This window comes from Sinohyriopsis cumingii, chromosome 15 (genome assembly GCF_028554795.1).
Source record: "Sinohyriopsis cumingii isolate HCF-2022 chromosome 15, ASM2855479v2, whole genome shotgun sequence".
NCBI classification, from domain to species: Eukaryota; Metazoa; Mollusca; class Bivalvia; order Unionida; family Unionidae; genus Sinohyriopsis; species Sinohyriopsis cumingii.
Genome location: NC_142975.1, coordinates 105,229,617 through 105,243,183, shown reverse-complemented (window position 1 = coordinate 105,243,183; position 13,567 = coordinate 105,229,617). Strand labels below are relative to the sequence as shown.

The window sequence follows — 13,567 nt, the reverse complement described above, 5'->3', positions numbered from 1 at the left end:
TGACATGACGGTGAACGAGTTCTCTCTTGATTTTAAAGCACATAAAAAATTCTTCCGTGATAAATAATTACACAGCTATAACAATTAGACTTTACTCTTAAATTTTTCCACATATAATAGATGTGTACCAAAAATGTAAAATGGTTAAAATTGCTGTTAAATGTAACATACACTACATTGCTTAACAGTTAACAGGCAGGCCTATGTGTATGGAGTCGAATAGGTAACAGGTGTTCTATTTATAGTGCGCTGCACTTTGTAACTATGCTCTATGAGGTAAAGGGTTAACTGATGGCATCGCTGACTGGGGGCCCGGAGCTTTGCATCTCTATCACTACTTAAATTTCTAACAAAAAATGAGCCAGGGTGGGTCTTCTGTAATAATTAAAGATAATACTGGGAGCACCCCACCCCAACCTAAGGTAGACTATGAGGCCTTTAAAAAAAAATTGTGTACTAAAATTTAATTTTACAACAAAGTACACTGTATCAAGTCTGGAATAATGCTGATGAACTTAATCATGGAAATATCTTGTTAAAATTAGCTTTTCCATCCAAACATGATGAAACTAAATACAAGTAACCACAAACCTGTATTACCAATTTTATGTTTAAAATAATTAGATATGAGCAAGACTACTGACATCAAAGATGGCAACAAATGCAACTGTACTAAGGTTTGAATAAAATATTAATTTTAAGGTAACAAAACATAAATGAAAGTTACATGTCCAATAAAATTCATATTCAATATGTCATCATCAAATGAAAGATATAATGGAACATTTCATGAGAAATTGTTAACTTGCAACAGGTAAAAACATAATTTTCAACAAAATAAATTAAGCTGAGGTAAAGTTAGCAGAGAAATTTATAACCAAATTCTGTACAATCTGCATATATCAAATATTTCAAAGTCAATATGGTCAATATCCAATGAAAGATAACAAAAAAACTTTACTTACACAGAACAAGAATCAAAACAAAGGCAGTTCTGTTTCCCTGGACTTCCTGGGTAGAAACACACAAACACTGTTGACGATCCCAGCTCCTATTTATGCTAAGAGAGATGGTAGAAGTAACTGTCTGATTCACTATAATATTGGACTCGGCTAAACCAAAGCACTTCCAGGAAATATAAGCAAGAGGATTCCCCCCTGTTATAGTGCAGGTCAGAGTGTATGGTGTATTTTCAATCACACTGATCACAGAGCCATTAGAATAACTGTTCATCGTTGGGGGCCCTGCTGGAGCATCTGTGAAAATAAAACAATGACATAACTCAGACACAAGCTGAATAATTTTGGGAAAATAACTACACATTTCCTTAACAAGCCCATGATTTTTTCCCCTAACTGATGTCTAGCTACAGTAAACTGATAATTAAACAGTAAAAAAGCTAATTTTAATTAAATACAAACACCACAAAAACACCGAGAGGGGCACATAATCTATTAATAAAAGACTTTTACAAGATTCCATGTCTTGGCCACATTATAAACGATTTTCAACAACAAACACAATATATGGACACCGTATAGCAAAAATGTATCAAATGGGTAATACAGAGCTACCTATCAGGATGATGTTTTCATATGGGATGTTGCATTTTAATAATCTCACATTTGTATTTCCTGGTATTGGATTCTTTGTTTCCAATGATAGCATCTGTCCTGTATAAAGATGGCCGCTATCGCTTAACCGGCTTGATGCAGCTGTTCCGTTTTTTTGTGCCACTTTCATGATATTTGTGCTTGTTGCCTGTCTTTATCTATGTTATTGTGTTCATTATGTATTGGCTGTTCAGTTCATATGTGTTTGTTCATCTCCTTGTTTTGGAAACGAGACAATTAGACTTTTTCTCAGCTGTCTTGCTCCACTGCTATAACTTCCATTTGAACAAACCGCCATCATGTGATACTCGCCAGTCAACCCGTTTATGCTAAGATGGACCCTCATTAATTGCTTTAAATGACCACTCCTTGGCTCTTCACACTTCATTGTGCTCTAGACTAAACAAACTGGGACATAAATTCATCATTACTTAAATGTACACAGAAGCGAATAAAGAAACGTTTCAAAGCTGGCCAGCGTAGAACAGGAGGAAGAATTCCAGTTATCTCACTTATTCCCATTCCGGCTCAACAATTTAAAAATTTGACCGTTAATTTAGATAACCTAATTCAAATCCCTATGAATTCGTCAACCTTCGTGTCAACTATTCAAGAGATACCGCTGCGTATTGCATTATTCAATGCCCAATCAGTAGGACCACCGGAAAAGTGCACAGAAATAGCTAATTTTATAAATGACCAGAATATTGATGTCTTTTTCCTGACATAAACATAGCTAAAAACATCAGGTGATGGGCCCAAGTGTGCAGATATAACACCCACTGGTTACTCCATCAAGTCGTTACCCCGTAACTCTCGTGGAGGTGGAATTGCTGTCATCACAAAGAACTCCATGATCAACATTTAAACCTGTCTCTATGGATTTCGTATGTACAATCCTGATGAAGAGTGCACCAAAGTCATGTGAACTTGATCCAATTCCAACATCACTGCTGCCTGAGTGCTTAGATTCAGTATTGCCTTCACTAACTGATGTTATTAATACCTCTCCCTCATCCGGGGAATTCCCATCATTTTTCAAAACTGCCATTGTAAAGCCTCTGCTGAAGAAAAAAACATTAGACCATAATGATTTAAAGAACTACCACCCAGTTTCTAATCTCCCATTCATATAAAAAATCTTAGAAAAGGTTGTTCTATCCCAGCTTGTATCTCATCTGAATTCAAACAGTCTTTTTAGCAATGTACAATCTGCATATCGCCTTGCCACAGTACTGAAAATACTCTTCTAAAAGTAATGACATTCTCTCTGCTTTGGATAGCGGAAAGATTATAGTCCTCACCCTCCTTGATTTGTCTGCAGCATTTGACAAAATAGACCATGATATATTACTTCACCATCTCCAGCATGTATTTGGCATTCATGATACAGCCTTACTGTGGTTCAAGTCCTACTTGGTCAACAGGACACAACTTGTATCTGCAAATGGAATACACTCCAGCCCAGTTGACCTATGCTGTGGTGTTCCACAGGGGTCTGTTCTTGGACCTGTTCTCTCCATTCAATACACACAGTCGCTCTCAAGTGTCAGAGATCATCATCCAGTGTCTCATCAACTGTATGCTGATGACACCCAAATATACAAATCTAGCCACCCAGCTGAAGTTGATGCTACCATCCAAGGTGTAGAGAGGTGCATTTCTGATGTGAAATCATGGATGACATGTAACAAGCTGCAGATGAATGATGATAAAACTGAGGCCATTCTGATTACAACACAAAGACTTTCTCATTCACACCCTTTGCTTCAAACAATAAATATCAGCAACACCAACACTAAATTCACACAATCAGTACGAAACCTAGGTGTTACGCTGGACAGTACTCTCACATTGCACCAACATGTCATGAACATATGCAAGGCTGCATATCTTGAGCTGAGATGCATCAGCTCCATTCGCAAATATCTTTCAGTTGATGCCACTAAAACACTTGTGTGTTCATTAGTACTTTCAAGACTGTACTATTGTAACTCAATTCTGTCTGGTTCATCTCAATATCTACTCCAAAAACTTCAGAAAGTTCAAAACACAGCTGCTCAGATCATACGTAGAGTACCACGATCAGAGAACACCTCCCTGCTGCTCTGTACCCTACACTGGCTATACATTCGATCCAGAATCAAACATAAAACTTTGTTCTCTGTGCTACGTTTCACTGACGGACTATAGTCCAACATACCTATCCGACCTCACCCATGTGTATACATCAGCAAGATACTTACGCTCCTCTTCTAAAAATCGTATACTCATTATTCCCACTATGAAAACAAAGTCATTTGGACAGTGTTCTTTTGCATACCAGGGCCCAGCAACATGGAATGAATTACCCACTGAACTTAGACACAAAGACACAGTGATCACATTCAAGAGTGCTCTCAAGACTCACTTATTTCGACTGCAAGAACAAACTTAAAGACCTTATCATTTTTCCTACCTTAAATATTCTCAGCATGTTTTTCTATATTTCTTTTTTATGCTTTCTAATTTCATGGTGTTTGTATTTGTAATCATATCATTATACATTGTATATGTTTTTTATGTTATGTTATGTTTTTTTGTCTAATGTTGTAAAGAGCTTAGAGCTTCTAAAGATTAGGCACTCTACAAAGTCCTCATTATTATTATTATTCTAAAGGAAAAATGGTGAATTAGGAGATTCCGTATCTGTCAGGATGCTGCATTGTCAGCCAGATCATTACATTTATTTGAAACAATTGCATGTAATTAATTTGTATGCTTTTCTCAATGGAGAACTATTCTCTTCTTTTCAGACTGATGTCCAGGTATACCTGCTGAATGTGCGGTTTTTAATTTTTTAATAACAGTAGTTACCTTTTTTCCCAACAATCTTGTTTTCTTGCTTTTGAAGTCTGTCCACCTGTTTCTCCAAGTTTTTATTAACTTCAGAGAGATAAATAAAACTGGCAACACAAGAACCATCTCACCTCAACCTTGGAACAATTTTATTTAATGCTACAAACTGGCAGTGACTATGGTTGGAGTCGATATCATCCCTGGATTGGTTTCCAGAGAACTAATGTGGGAGTTTAAATGAGTTGGCTCTGAATTAGCCGAACTTGTACATGCTTCTAAATTAGACTGTTTGTGATTCTTTTGTTTTATTTCAATGCACATCTTTGATTCAGAGCCTACAATTTCTAGACAGTTATGAATATTATCAAGATAAAAAATATTTAAGTTTATCCCAACACTTGGTAATGCTGTCAACAGTGATGCTGAGCAAAATCTAACGGTATAATTGTTGCCATCTATTATCTTGTCTACTCTTATTTGTATGCAACTAAATTCCTTTATAAAGCAATGGATACACTAACACATTACTTTTGTTTTGTGATGTGAATAAACGTTTTGCATGTTATTTTTTGTTCATTTATGAAGAAAAAACTTTTTTTGGAGTACAAAAAAATTCATGTATATGAAATTGCAAGAGCTACGCCACGATAATCTTAATATCAGAACTGATACATGATCTCTTCCCCAAAAATGATAATATAATTTTTACACATTACTTTTCGTACTTTTAAGAAAGAAAAAAGAACTTTCGTGTATGAGAAAGTACATGTGTGTGAAGTTTCAGGAGTCATGCCACAACTGTTATAATGGAGCATGCTACAGCAGGGTCACACTGTACAGTCATCTGTGACTAGTCAACTTTCTTAGTAAAATTCAATCATGATGTCAATGGTGTGTTATGAGAAGATGCTGGTCACAATATTGTGCCTTGCGGTACTTCAGATGCTACATTGTACTAGTGTTATATCCATTTGATTAGTCAGAGTTTCCTCTGACCCTTGCAACCCCATTTTTGATATTTGGACATTTATGTTGGGGTGTTGGGTCAGAGTCCATTCCCTATCGAAAAGTTGGAATTCATGTCGTCAGCATGGGATAGCCGCTTACTAGCCTGCCCAGCAAACTTGAACAACCTTTCATCGAGATATACCTGCATGAAATCGATAGGAATATGATTTATTTTCTCAAAAATCATGAGCATAGTATTCATCGTGTTTTTAATCCACTGAGAGAGGAGATGAAAGTAGGTCGTTGCTGAAATTTGACCTCAATATGGCCATTTGCATCCTGAGTAACGTGACTATACAAATCTCGCAACCTACATGTCACTTTAAAATGGAGAAAAATCATGTCTGTGATTTACTGGGAATTTAAACCTGGAATTACATTACTTTGTTTCAACAAAAGACTGTTGCCACATCAGCATTATACAGTTCATCACAGACACATCAACACCATCAGCACTGGACTTAATTTGGATTTCTACTAAAGTTTACTCAGAATTTTAAATTATTAGGACTTGTGTCATTAATTCTATGATTATTTTGGAATTTAATTTGCAATAATGTAAATTGTTATGTTTTTTCATTTTCACTTCTGTATTCAAGGAAAATACATTTTTTGTTGACTTTTGCAAAGCTTGTTGCTTTTCACTCTTTTCTATTACTTATTTTAAGAGCACAGACTCGTAACATCAGCCAGATTTGGGACCATTTGTCAGTACATATTCTTGGAAACATACAAAGCGCCTATTCAGCATAAAGGTTTGCCTGCACACAATGAAAAGTTGACTCTTTAACAATTCATGGGGGACATGTCAAAAGGTTTTTCAAAGTCAGATATAAAATGTCTACTTCAACCTCTATCCACATATTTAGTCCTATCAGCAATAACACAGCAAGGCATGTTCCGAACTGTACAATTTGGCACAAAACTGTAAGAAAATGGTTACATTTTAAAATTTTAGGAGCCATGCCACGATTGTTTGATATTCTAATTCATACGTGATTTTCTCCCCAAAATGATAATAAATTTTCTACACATTATTTTTCACACTTTTAAGTAGAAATCTTTTCCGTGTGCGAGAATAATACATGTATATGATATTTCAGGAGCCATGCCACAATCATCTTATATTCGATTTATATGCAATCTCTTCTCCAAAATGATAATAAAACTCTTTACATATTTTATTTTTCGTACTTATAAGAATTTTTTTGTTTATGAGAAAAATACCTGTAATAAGGTAAATGACATTTCGCGAGCCATACCACAACCATGTTATATCCTAATTCATGTTATAACGGAGCGCATTATAGTGGGGTCACACTGTAGTTTGAACTAGTAAGACATTGAGCCAAGGAACAGAATATAACCCTGCCTGTATATGTTATCAACTAATTTAGAATGATGGTCCCAAATAAATAAAAAACCAGTCCATTGTAGAAATATAACGTTTTAAGGGTTAATACCATGTTTTCAGAACTAAAGGATTCCAAACATGATTTGTAAATTTAAGGCTGCCAATAACAGTTATGTTATATGCGCACTATTTGTTTTATTAATTCATCATATTTTATATTTTTCAACTATTTTTTTTCACAGGTCTAATCGAAAAGAAATGTCAGAATATCAAAGAGGTGATGATAAAGAAGAAAATCAGTAAAGTTTAAAAACCATCAAAGAACCAGGATATAAATGGATGGATTATCAAAATTAAATGGACAATTTTGGCACTAAAGGAATCCTATGGGCATTCTTGATATTTGGACCTTTTAAAAATTTTATTTGTACGCGTTGAACAAATTAAAAATAAAATGTATTCTTATATTCTGCAATATTTGCTTCAAGTCTTGGTCTGATGTTTTATGCCAGGGAGATGTCTGAGGAATCCTCTGATGATGTGTCCCAGGAATCCTCTGACGATATATCTGAGGAATTCTCAGAATGCTTGGAAACCATGGACATGTCTGAGGATTCCTAGGAAACCTTGGAGTATTGGTTACAAAAAACCTTTGATTTGGAACACACTGATGAGCTTCAGCCACATTGCCCAGTATTTCAAATGTAAAGATATAAAACTTTATCTGATTATGCAAAGATATAAAGCTACATCTGACTGGCTGATAAAATTAATGATTATGACAATACTACAGGTCACCAGAACATGACCCCTAAGAGGACACTGTCAGACCTTCACCTACAACAGTCGAGATGTGATTTTAATCAGACTGTATTAAAGTTGGCTTCAACTTTCTTATTCAATGCAGTGATGTGTGTAATAGCATTGGTTATTCACCATGTCAACCACTCCTGGTGGCCTAAGTGGTTAGAGCATCCACCCTGGTTGCAGGAGCTTGTTGGTTCATACCAAAGACTTATAAAAATGGTACTAACAATTGCCTCGCTTGGCACTCAACATTAAAGAGATTAGTGTTAAGGCTAGTCAGCATGGTGTCAGGATAATATGACCGTGAGGGACTTAATGTTACATGTCTATGGCATGATATCCTGAGTGCTAGACACCACTATAAACTGCCACACTGCACTTCACTCATCTTGGTTGTAATGCAGTAAGACATTTTCTGATTTCCATCTCATGAAATTTTCTATATTTGTGACCAAAATTAATGGCATCACAGTGCTATTTGTAAAAATTTCAAAACAGTTTTGCCATGACTCTCTCTATCAAATGCAGTTAAATTTTGTAATGTGAGAAGTAAAGTCTTTAATCACAACAAATATCATCCCTATTAGCCAATAATCATCATTGGTACAAATATTTTCTGGCCTCAAAGCCAGGAGGATTTCTTTCACATTAGGTCAAATTCTGTTTTGCAGTTGATAAGTAGTTTTTGTAAATATACATCTTTTTAGACAACAAGTCATAACTGGTAGCAGGTCAATACCATATGAAAAAAATGATCTTCAGGTAAGAATGTTTTCTTCTTTATCAAGGTTTAGTTGAGCAGTCTTAAATAAAAGTTGTATATAGTTTGTGTATGTTTATATTATGTATATTATTTTCCAAATAATGACTTTAGTAAGGCTTGTTTAGTTAAAGTCATTTGTAATGCTAGCATTTCTAACATCATAGTTGGCACTTTTAAGGATGAGTCATGTAGTATGTGTGTCAATCACATTCATATAATTCCAAGGCTGATCCATGAAACTGTTAAAAATAACTTCAGTTGATCTAGTGAGGACATGTGAACTGTTCAAAGGTCAGACTGTCCTGTTTCCTGGTAAGCCAGTTTAAACCAGCTGGTCTGAGTGTTTCAAAATAATAGCAATTCATTTTAAAGCTTCATACTATATTGCATTACTACTGCATATTGTTTTATGTAAAAGGTTTTTCATGCAGAATGTCTCATGACATTTACTACTTTATTTCGAAGAGATACACTGAGTGGTTTGATTTATTATTAAATTTATTATCTTTTCGTTGGAACTAGAGTACTTTACCATTTATTCAAAGATAGCTGCAAGGATTTGTCAAGAAATATTTGGATTTAAAAAATGATTCTTCTGTGGTGGAAGTTAAGGACATCATAGGTTCATTCAGAATGCCTTTGGAACGTATTAAGATTAATTGGATGCAATGAAATTGATAGAACGTTTAGGAATTAATTTACCACTATCAGTTATTTTGAATTCTTTCACTTTTTAATTTAGGGATATAAATTTATATTTTAAATTATACAAAACTAGTTACTTGTTACTCTTTCCTGCTATGTAGTTTAAGTCCCCTAGGTCATAAAAATATATTTTTGTTCTAATTTTAGTATCAGCAGCCATAGTTCACATAGACCCAGCACTAATATAAATGTTAAAGATTTACTTGTATATATGATTAGACCGACATGAATATATGCCATGATAAATCTGTCAATTGTTTTATAGAAGCTGTTTAAATATTGACTATAATTAGTTATACAGCTCTCCATAACTACTGAATTGGTTCGGCTGGGTTTGTTGCTTTATGGCATGTACGTTTCAAGTGCCAAGGCAATTGGAGTAATGTGCCTTACCCATGGACACCACAGCAGTTGACCCAATCTGGTCCAATGGTAGGATCTAAAACCGCACCCTTTGGCCAACCCATATAATGATTGGTAACAATATATCATTAGCAAATATTTTCATGTTGTCTATTACTTGACAATTGATTTAATTTGCAATCTGTAGAAATATAAAATTATCATTAAAACAACCACTGTACTTACATCTGATATCCAGGATTATCTCCTGTGAGGTCTGTGGAGGTCCATATTCATTCCAAGCTTTACACACTATGGTGTATCCATTGTCCAGTCTATTGCCTGTGTAGACTAGTGTTCCGGTAGTGATGTCCTGGTCATAGGTAGTAGTGTTTGCATTATTTGTAATGTTCACATTATTTTTCCACCAGGCAATTTCAGCCTCAGGACGGCACAACGTGGTTGTGCATGTCAAAGTTGCTGAGTCTGACTCCTTCAATATTACTCTTCCAGCTGGACTGAGCTGGGCCAGTGAGACAGGAACTGGAATAAAAGAGGTATTAATGTTGAATAACATATTTTGAAGCATCTCTTGTGGATTGTACAGCTTTTTAGGGCATGTCTTTATTCAGAGTTGAAACTCCATCCCAACCCACAATAAAAGGCTGTCCTAACTTTCAGAGATCCCTGCTTAAAATGAAGGAATTCACAGTATATATTTTCAGCTAGTCTTATTGTCTCTCTGCATATATGCACACATAACTTAAGTTGGCAAGAAGACCCCACCGGTAATGAGATTCTACATACAACTGATGGGTTTTTTTGGGGGGTTGGGGGGTTGGGGGGAGAGGCATGTTTCTAGGAAGTTACAAGTCTCCTCATCACTAAAAAAAACTGATAAAGCTAAACACAAGGCTATTGCTTTGTTCATCAAATATATACACTGAAGATGAATCCTTACTCCTTCAATGAAAAGGTGACTGTACAAAGATGCGGCAACCAATACACAGAATGTGCAAATATATTTCAATATATTACTGAAATACTATAAAAAATGCAACAATGACAACAAATAAAACAACATGAATAGCATGAACCATAACTATAATACCAACATAGGAGAAGAATAAAGACTTTAACGTTGAAATACATCAGTAGCAAAATATGTTCATATGAAATGCCACAACAAAAATTTCTTAAGATGATTGCTGTTCAATTTCTTTGCTCCCAATTCTGCCATTGTGCAAAACTGTGTAAACATAGCACTCAAAAATGATAAAACAATTAAGGCACAAAAATGACAGGAAAAGGTCTTTAAAACAGTTGAGAAGTTTCAGCGCCACGCTATCTGCAAATTTTCATTAAAGTTCTGCCGTGAAATACTAACATCATGAAAATTTAAAACTCGAAAAAGAGAAGAAAAAAAATTGATTCGCTGATGTTGAACTATTCAATGACTCATCATGTGACCAAGTCTATCTCATGGGAAGCTGAGGCACTTGCAAGGAAATAAAACTCAAAGGTTTCGATATGTCTAGTTTTGAAAGCAAGGTGTCTTTTATCCTTACTGTACAGGGCAGAAGCGATTGGTCTGTTTGATACTACAATCTGGACCTGAGAAGGTCTAATTACATATCAGATTTACTGTTGAGGACTATGGCTGCTCTATCAAATTTTAAATTCCTGACTCACAACTCTATGCTCTTAAAAGTTACATCAAAAATCCAAAATATATAGAGTTCCGATTGAATTCCAGTGGTACTGATAAATTCCAATATTCAACATACGGATAATCAAATAGCCTCAAATGTACTATTGCAGGGGTTTCCTCATTAGCCAAGAGCCAGGTGATTTACCTCGCTACTTTACTGTACACATGGCTACTTAAAAAAACAAATCCCGATTAGACTGGTTCCCGAAAATCCTAGCTTACTTTGGCAACTCACAAACTTTAAATCTAATAGAAGGCCCATTAATGTGCCCATAACGATTATTTATAAATATTGATGTATCACAATGACATGATCCAAAACATCCTTGAATAAATTCAAAATAACCCCAAAATAATGATTTACCAGTAGTCCAAGAAGTATTAATGAGCGCCTAAATATTCCAGTGAATAATTAAAAATAAATAAATCATCTCAAAGTAAAAACTGAAAGCAAAAAGACTGACTCCACATATTAAGATGTTAAGGTATGAATTATAGTAATGTAATACAATCAACCTTAATATAAAAACTAAAGACATAATTTGAAAACCATGACGTAAGTCAAAAGTTCATTTCCTGATATTTCTAAGTTAAAAAACCAATATAGCTCCCCACTACTATCATCTTAATGGAAATTTCCATTAAACTGAAAACAAAATTTGTTTGTAGAAAACTCTAAGATTAGAATCAAGGCTCTAGCCAGAACTCAAAAAAACTAATTTGATACAGTCGTAATATGATTACCCACTACTACTGCATTGCTGAATTTGCCAATATCAAGAGAGACTGGTGTCCTGAGACAAGCTGTCATGTTACATTACCACTGCTGTCAGTAATGTTCTATTGCTGGCTAGAAGATCATTTGACAACTTGTCGGGCTAAAATCACAAGGTATTAATGAAAATAATGCCACACTGATGGAATTTTAAATGACAAGAAAGTGGAGTGAGATGCCAAAAGGTGAGGTTCAAAACATCATTCACAGAGGAATGATTAAGAAATGCCCAAGATGCAGTAATACTCTAGACATTAATAATAATAATAATAATGCTTTATTTATAGAGGGTGACTCATTAGTCAAGGACTATTCTCCCTTGAGGCCCTCTTAAGGAGAGTATAACAATGCACATTATATGAAGATGGCAATAATTACTGTTTATTTTAACATGTTTAGTATTAAAATACTAAATTCCATTATATGTTAGAAACACATACATGCTCATGATATCTTTTCTTAAATACTCTAATATTTTCAGCAGACTTTACATGTAGTGGAAGCTTATTCCACAGAACTGTACCAGAGTATTGAAAACTCTTTTTAAATTGCTCTGTTCATGGTTTTGGTATTAGAAGGTTTCCATGTGATATTGATCTCAACTGGTATTGTGTTGAAAAAGGCCTGAATAAGTCTTGAAGATACTCTGGTGCAGTTCCATGTAGACATTTATATAAATGAACTGCCTTGTGAAAATCTATCCTGTCATATATTGTGAACCATTTGAGTTCTGTAAATAATGCTTTTGAGGGATGATCAACAGATGCATCTAAAATTACACGTGCTGCTTATTTCTGAAGTTTATAAATCCTGTCAAGCTCAGATTTGGCACAGTTTCCTCATACATTAGAACAATAATCCATTGTTGGAAGAATATATGACTTGTAGTATAGATTGCGAGTTTCCATAGGTAAATATTTCTTGATTCTGCTGAGAAGGGCAATTTTGGATGACAGTGTTTTACAAAGCTTATCAATATGGTCATTCCATAATAAATTATTATCTACAGACGCACCTACAAGCCTTTCATGTTTGACATTTTCTAATGGATGATTATTTATTGCAAGAGACAGTTTTGGGTTCCCTGACTTGTGTAGCTTTTGTGATGTCCCCAAAATCACATTTTGTTTTACCTTCATTAATTACCATCCTATTTTGTTGTGCCCAGTTTTGGACTCTGATAAGGTCTGAGTTTAATTTCATTTGGATAACTTCAGTATCAGAACTAGATGTATACATGGTTGCATCATCTGCAAACAAATCTGTGTTTGTGGATTCATTATTTAACTGTAGATCATTGATATATATATAAAGAAGAGGAGAGGGCCCAAAACTGAGCCTTGAGGGACTCCTGAATGAATAGTGTGAGTCTGAGAGCTAATATTGCCAATGCTTACTTGTTGAGACCTTTGGTTTAGGTATGATCAAAACCAGTTTAAAGAAGGATTGTCAAACCTGTAACAGTTCAACTTTTGCAGCAGAATTTCATGATCAACAAGATCAAAGGCTTTCTTCAAGTCAAGAAAAACAATCCCAGTCATATGTCCATAATCCATTTCCTTCAGCCAAAGATCAATTAATTTGGTAAGTTCTGTTTGGCACGAGTGGTACTTTCTAAATCCTGATTGAGCTTTATGAAATAGAGTTTGTT

General features: G+C 34.9%; 1 protein-coding gene across 3 annotated transcripts in view; it reads right to left on the bottom strand.

Annotated features, from left to right (window-relative positions):
- Nucleotides 1-13,567, bottom strand: part of LOC149782417 (adhesion molecule nephrin-like) — a 506,160-nt gene that overhangs the window by 75,189 nt on the left and 417,404 nt on the right. For all 3 annotated transcript variants that reach the window (XM_089933811.1, XM_089933812.1, XM_089933813.1), the window contains exons 3-4: nt 9,677-9,973; nt 966-1,256 (exon numbers count right to left, since the gene is read on the bottom strand). In XM_089933811.1, the coding sequence (XP_089789937.1) occupies nt 966-1,256; nt 9,677-9,973 (588 nt within the window). The remainder of the gene's footprint in view (nt 1-965; nt 1,257-9,676; nt 9,974-13,567) is intronic.